Source organism: Abramis brama (genome assembly GCF_963993115.1).
Source record: "Abramis brama genome assembly, chromosome: 17".
NCBI lineage: Eukaryota > Metazoa > Chordata > Actinopteri > Cypriniformes > Leuciscidae > Abramis > Abramis brama.
Window position 1 is genome coordinate 23669746 of NC_139979.1, and position 7389 is coordinate 23677134.

Sequence of the window (7389 nt, forward strand, 5' to 3'; positions counted from 1 at the left end):
CCAACTACTGGCCTATCAGCATAATACAGCATTTTTAGTCTTGTGGATCAGTGTGAACATGGATCATTGACAATGTTGACATCTATATGTGAAAAATTTTAGAACATTGTGTAAAGTAGGCCTACCCTTAAAGCCAAAGTGTTTTGTTTTTGTTTTTTATCTAGATTTAAGGTTAATAACTGTGGAAATTCATCAGTCTGATTAAGGCAGCTCTGTAGCTTGGTGCTGCAATTACATGCACTTTAGAATTTTTAGTGTGAACAGCTTTTTGTTTGGATCTCCCACCATGACCAGAGTGTAGTCATTTGTTTTAATCTTCCCAAAATGCTCTTACATGCATTAGTCTGCTGTGACCACTTGTGTTCTGATTATGAGACCCTCCCTTCTCATTTTGTGAATCATCTGAATAAACGAACATTGAATAAAAGATTGTAACCCCAATTAAAATGGCTTCTTTTAAATGAACATTTACAATTTTTGAATGAATGCTCGGACCCAAATAAGTCACCAGATCTAGAGGAAACAAAGACAATAGCTTCCATCCATTTCTCACAAACAGAGGACTTTATTCCGTCACAGGATTTTAGCAGACAGAAAAGCCTTTTTGAAGTCAACATCCATTTTTAAACCTCACACAAAAACAGAACAGAGCGTCTTCATATAAAAATAACATTGGTCTTCAAATTAACCATATAATTTCCTTCCAGGCATGTGGTGCAAAGATCCAACCAGATGGGAAAATGGTGGGTCACGTATCAAAGAGGGCAGAAAGGGTCACATCTATTCCTTGGAGGCCATGTGTGCCATCAGGTCACAAACACGGTTGCTGTACCCAAACTCATTGTCGTACCTATGAAATGAAGAGAATGGATTAGACCCAGTCAAAAAGAACACAAGTAAAGAGTTTCCAAAAGCACTGTTTCTTATGCCCTTCAAGTGGAGTAAGAAATCTCTTAATTATGAGTTAAGAGGACATGAATAACCAAGTAGGTAGTGTTTATGCATTTAAGTGGGGAAACTGAATTCTACACAATACACAAGTTGAGCCAATGGAAGGGGCATTTTGATTTTAAATATTGCAGAAACAGATCTAAAGATATAATAGCTATGAGATAAATGCACCTCTTGATTATCACAAAATAAAACCCAACAGGGTGATTATGACCCCGACACAAAGCTGCTACTTGATAAATTACAATATTGATTTGAGTGGAAGATGAACACTTAAGGGATAAAGTACAGTCATACCACTTATTACACAGATTTTCACCATGTAATTATGGGGACATTAAATAGATTACAGAACAATTACAGTAAAATCAATATTGAAGTACAATTGCATTCAATATAAATCAATAACTAGAACAGATGCAAAACGGCACCAGTAGCATTTTGTATGATACAAGAAATTCAAGAGCTGGCTTCTGATAACCAGATGAGCGGTCTGTTAAACAGTTGCTATTGACAGTCATTGGCCAACAGACCTTAGAACTGACCAATCAGAATCAAGCATTTCAGAGAGCGGCATAAAGGCCTAGAAATCTCTATAGAGATCAGTGAGAGATAAGTCTGCATTAAATATGGACTGATTTGGAAATATTTGAGATGCTATATTTTAATTTAGAATTAATATGTAATTATTTGGGTTTGTTCAAGAAAAAAAAAAAAAAAAAATTCATCCAAGTATTTGTTATGACGTCACTGAGGTACATGTTATACTGAAGTTTTCTAGGGTGCAGTTGAAGGCACTCTTACCATGTGACCAGCTTGACAAAGTGATCATTGAGGGCAATGCCAGCACCGGCATCAAAGATAGAGGAGCGACAATCCCCGTTGAAGTCAGTGGACACCACCTGCAAACAGAAGGAAGAAAAAAAAGAAATCAATATGCTGCACAACTTCTAAACCTTTACACTCACAACCTTGACAGTTTGTGCATACCTGGTCCTCTGTGTATCCCAGAATGCCTTTCATGGGTCCATCAGCTGCAGCCTTGACCACTTTCTTGATGTCATCATACTTGGCCTGTAGTCAGAAGATGCATGAAAAGCCAACAGGTGTCAATTTGAGGTCCTTCAACTGAAGCCATTTTTATCATGAACCATAAACTCACAGGTTTCTCAAGGCGGACGGTCAGATCCACCACGGACACGTTGGGGGTGGGGACACGGAAGGCCATGCCAGTAAGCTTGCTGAAACAGGAAGTAACAAGCATCAGAATATGTTTGGACTGCAGAAAGGAGAAGCAAAAAACCGAAAGGACATCAAATACCTAAACTTCCCCTAACAGAACATTCCACTTTTGAGTAAATATCACAAGACACTTCTTCACTGCAGGTCAGTCAACTCTGACCTTTAAAATGTGGCCGTGTGGACTACTTGTGAAAGTGGATGTTGGGTTTTTAAAGTAAATTTGAGGAATTAAATTGCAATCTTAACAGAAGTGTTCTTTAAACGTCTCAGGCGTGATGGACAGATGGGAGGGTGGCACTGACCCATTGAGCTCAGGAATGACTTTGCCCACAGCCTTGGCAGCCCCAGTGGAGGCTGGGATAATGTTCTGACTGGCACCACGGCCATCCCTCCACAGTTTCCCAGAGGGCCCGTCAACAGTCTTCTGTGTGGCTGTGATAGCGTGAACGGTGCTCTGAAAGAAAGGAGGTGGGAGAGGGGTGAGAGTTAATGTTCTGGGAACGATTATAAAACCAAAGCGTCGCTTGCATCTCATTTATTTGCATCAACTAACGCATTTTGATAAGAGCAAAGTGTAGTGCTTGACAAGGAAGTGGAACAGAACAATTTGTCAGAAGCAATCACTTAGGTCAAAAGGCTTTTTGGTGAGATTGGAAAAGCCATTTAATCTTACCATAAGACCTTCAACGATGACAAAGTTATCATTGATGACCTTGGCCAAGGGAGCCAGGCAGTTGGTGGTGCAGGAGGCATTGCTAGAAAAAGACAGGTGGAATCAGTCACAAAAAGGACTTGATAAATCAACATAATCAAACATTTGTATTACACATGGATAAAATCCCTGCATTTCATTAAGTGGAGTTAAACTCAGTTTGCTTTAGTACACCCCCTACAGGATATAACAATGATTGGCAGAGATGTTATGCAGTAGAGATATGCAGAGTAGAAAATAAGTCAATTTAAATTAATCTTGGTTATCTAATTTTAAATAAACAATTGACAAACATTAAATAAAAATAACCAAGCTTTTTAGTTAAAAAAAACCATTTAATATATGGTTAAATAAAAAAAGTAAATTGACAAGCAACATAATTACATTTTATGTATTACTATTTTATATGCAATTAATTTAATATAAAAAAGTATATAAATAAAACTGACAAGCGACAAAATGAGTAATCTAAATTAAACTTGGGCATCTAATTTTAAATAAACAACTGACAATAAACATTAAATAAAGTTGCTTTTTTAGCCAATTTTTTTTTACATTTAATAATTAAGATGGTTAAATTAAAGTAAAAGCAACAAGCAACATAATTACATTTATTATTTTTATTTATTACTATTTTATATGCAATTAATTTAATTAAAAAAAAGTATATAAATAAAACTGACAAGCGACAATGAAACATTAAAAACTTATTTAAAATAAAATGACATAACATTTTTTTTAAATGTTAAATTGGAGCATGCATTTTATTTATTTTAATAAAGTTTAAAAGAAAGCTAATAACTTTCTGGTCACACTCAAAAAAAGAAAGAAAGTAAATTAAATGTTTCATCCAACTGTATCCTTACCTGACAACTTTAAGGGAATTATCATATTTCTCATGGTTGACGCCCATGACAAACATAGGGGCATCTGCACTGGGGGCAGAGATGATGACTCTCTTGGCACCACCCTTAAGGTGAGCCTAGCAGAAAAGAGCAAAGGTTCAGACACAGGAAGTGCACAATATCTTTGATGGCTGACGTAATGTCTACTGACTACATACAGAGGCCTTCTCAATGGTTGTGAAGACACCGGTAGACTCCACAACGTATGTAGCACCTGCATCACCCCATTTAATGTTGGCTGGGTCCCTCCTGCATGGACACAGATGGAGAAATCATGAGTACAGCGCTGAATGCAGCATATAGTGTTTGTAGGGACAGCACTCACTCGCTGAAGACGGTGATGGCCTGACCGTCGATGACCAACTTGCCGCCTTCTGCCTTAACCTCACCCTTGTACTTGCCATGGGTGGAGTCATACTTGAACATGTAAACCTGCGAAAAGAATCATATTTTAATGTATAAATAATTCAAAAATAATTCAAAATTGCATGACCCAGACGTTCAGAAGAAACCAAATTTAGGAACTTACCATGTACTCAAGGTCAATGAATGGGTCATTAATGGCCACAATCTCTACTTTCTTGGACTGGACAGCAGCACGGGTCACCAGACGCCCAATGCGGCCGAATCTGAGACAGGAGGAAATAAACTCATTGACAATTCTGCAACCGATATTTTACAGTATACATTAGTTCAAACAGGTTGTAATAAACAGGATTTGCTTTCTTTTAAATAAATCACTTCAGTAAGGAGGCATTAAGTTGATCAAGAGACAGTAAAGACTTTAAATTGTTCTTTTGAACCTTTCATTCAAACAAAGACTCCTAAAAAGAAACCTATCAGTCCCAACAAAACGGTAAACCACACAACTGATTTCAATGAGTACAAGTAGTGTTTGAGCACCAAATCAGCATATTAGACTGATTTCTGAAGGATCACGTGACACTGAAGACTGGAGTAATGATGCTGAAAATTCAGCTTTGCCATCACAGGAATAAAGTTACAATGTTAATGCATGATTTGAATTGCAATCTCACATTAATATCGTTTTTACTGCATTTGAGCAGATAAAATGCAGCCTTGAGGAGCAAAGACAATAATAATCCAAACCCAACATTTCAAAAGTAAGTGTATCTGTATAGTTATTACAAATTAAGACTACTCTAACACTTCCAATAAAAATCAGAACACAAAATTCCAATTTCCAATGTTGCAAAAGAGCAAATATCTCCTACAGTAAATTTCTGCATCTCATCACTAGATGGCGCACATGTCCCATTTTTGAGTCAATACAAAACCATGTCCTATCCTTGTGAGTCCAGTGATTGGACCCTCTTGTAACCCACATGTCAAAAGATGAGCCAGTGAACAGCTCCACCTTTTACCAAATATAGAAAGTGTCCTAACTTTCAAGCCATTAAATGTGCTAACAAAGCTAAACCTGAAGAGCGGTTTAGTAGCATTTAGATAAATGATACTACCAAAGCATTAGAGAGCGTTTGCCAGAGCATCATAGAGCTTGACCTCTGCCATCCAGGCTTTGATAAAGAATTTCTGTAGGCCTCCAGCTGTCATTGTGATCTATTTTGGTACTCATAACACCAATGCTGAAGACAGATAGGGATTGACTGCATGAAAGATCCACAAGAAATCCTCTTCAATTGCAAAACTTTTAACTTTAAATCAATAGGCCAACGAAAACCAGTAACCACGGCACATAACGCTTTGCACTGATAAGACCAACTGATACGGTGAAGGTACAACTTCAAAACATTTGCATGACGTCCGTAAAGATTGAGAAACAGGCCAAAGGTATAAAGTCCTGTTTGAGCAGTGGAGTTACACTTCAAATATTCAGGTTAATCAAAGCTCAAAAGAGGCATGTTGTAATGGTCTATAAGGTGCAAGATTTAAATAAAAAAAACCTGTTACTTTAAGATTGCTAAAATATAGACTACTTTCCACTTTAAGTAACTCACTTGTGTAGTTAACATTAAGACACTGTGTGTGAACTAACATGAGTGAACTTTCCCAAGTGACATTAAGCTGGACCTAAGCTTTGCAGGACAGTAGGTCAAGCACTAATGATGTGACATATTTGGGTCTACGTGCGCATGCATGAACATTGACTCATGTTTGGGGCACGCCGCACGTACATTAAAGTTCATGCATGCACAGGTAAACCCAAATATCAGCATGTCACTTAATGATCACATGTCCTGTTGCATAACTCTACAAGCCTTGGAAAGGTCACAGCTGGTGCTGAAGTCTCCCATTGCAGAGAAACTTCAGCTGGTTAGTCAGAGACTTGAATTGATTGTTGGGCACTGCATTGTAACAGGTGTATGAAACGCAGACTCAAAGCAAACTCTGACCCTGGAGTAAAAAGTGAGACAAAGTACACAGATAAACGTGACATTATTTGACGTCGCTATGACGTAACATCGCATACACAGCGATGGCACAATCCCAAACACTGGCTCGCGACTGGCTCGCGCAGCCGACGCCCCGCCAATCATTCATAAGAATCAATAAGCAGTTCAGTAAGAACATTGACATTTTTCAAAGACTTAAAGTTTAGTGGTTTTTGTTTTTCTCCTTTATGGAAATGTTTCATTGTTAAATCAACATTTATGCTACTCAACACGCCAAAACATTACTACATTATAAATAAAGCTTGTATGGAAGGCTCTTCTATAAGTGTTTCAAAGCAAATATTTCCAAGTAACAAATGTTGACTTCTGGACAATAACGGTGTCACAGTTTTATGTATGGGAGTTCTTACCCGTTGATACCAACTTTAACCATGATGCCTGATTTGGTCGTGTCCTCTGAAGAAAAGAAAAAAAAAGAAAACAATCAATTATTGGACTAGCTGAATTGCGTCAGTCGAAGCACAAAGTACAGGTTGTGAACTTGCAATGCTGAAGTCTAGAGATGCAGAGTGAGTGTAAACTTAATGCCCATTTAAACGTACGTTCATAGTATAATGCATTAAGTTTAAACATTTCCATTTAGGCCTACAACGTTAAACTCATTGAGAAGTCATTTTGATTAGGGCCTGACCAACTGCTTTTCATGCAACATTGTCGCAATCTCTCCCAAACTTTCAACTGTGCTCCATGCATGTATAAGCTAGCTAGGTAAATATTTAATTTATAAACTCAAGAAGGAATTTCTACCACTTCATTTTTAACTGTGGCTATATAATTAAACACTCAAATTTAAAATAAAGTGTATTTCAAGGTGGTATGAATGTTCATTTACCGTTTGTGAGAAGCGTCTGTTCGTCCTGACACTTGGTGTGAGTGGGAGGATAATCAGCATGAGGTTCATTTATATCTGGTGAGATAGCGGTGGCCACGCCTCCTTGGACTTTGGGCAAAAATGACCACGCCCCCTTAGAATGTCAAGGTCGTATTGGGGGGGAGTTGGATGAAACAATCTCTTAAATAATTATAACAAATGAAACCAAGCTAACATAAAGTATTTATAATTAAATTATCAAATTATATTAAATTATATTATAGAACTACTGATATATTCAGAGTTTGTCCCTTTTGGAAATTTAGCAGTGAA

The 7389-nt window shown here is 37.5% G+C and overlaps 1 protein-coding gene across 1 annotated transcript; it reads right to left on the reverse strand.

Moving 5' to 3' along the window:
- Positions 1-541: 541 nt before the first annotated feature.
- gapdh (glyceraldehyde-3-phosphate dehydrogenase) lies at positions 542-7166 on the reverse strand. Its single transcript, XM_084088906.1, has 12 exons — positions 7078-7166; positions 6596-6641; positions 4340-4439; positions 4136-4242; positions 3969-4059; positions 3772-3887; positions 2867-2948; positions 2496-2647; positions 2114-2192; positions 1942-2025; positions 1756-1853; positions 542-850 (listed from the first exon to the last, which is right to left on the reverse strand). The coding sequence occupies exons 2-12, from the start codon at positions 6616-6618 to the stop codon at positions 781-783; spliced, it is 1002 nt and encodes a 333-aa protein (XP_083945032.1). The 5' UTR covers positions 6619-6641; positions 7078-7166; the 3' UTR covers positions 542-780.
- Between the last annotated feature and the right edge of the window lie 223 nt (positions 7167-7389).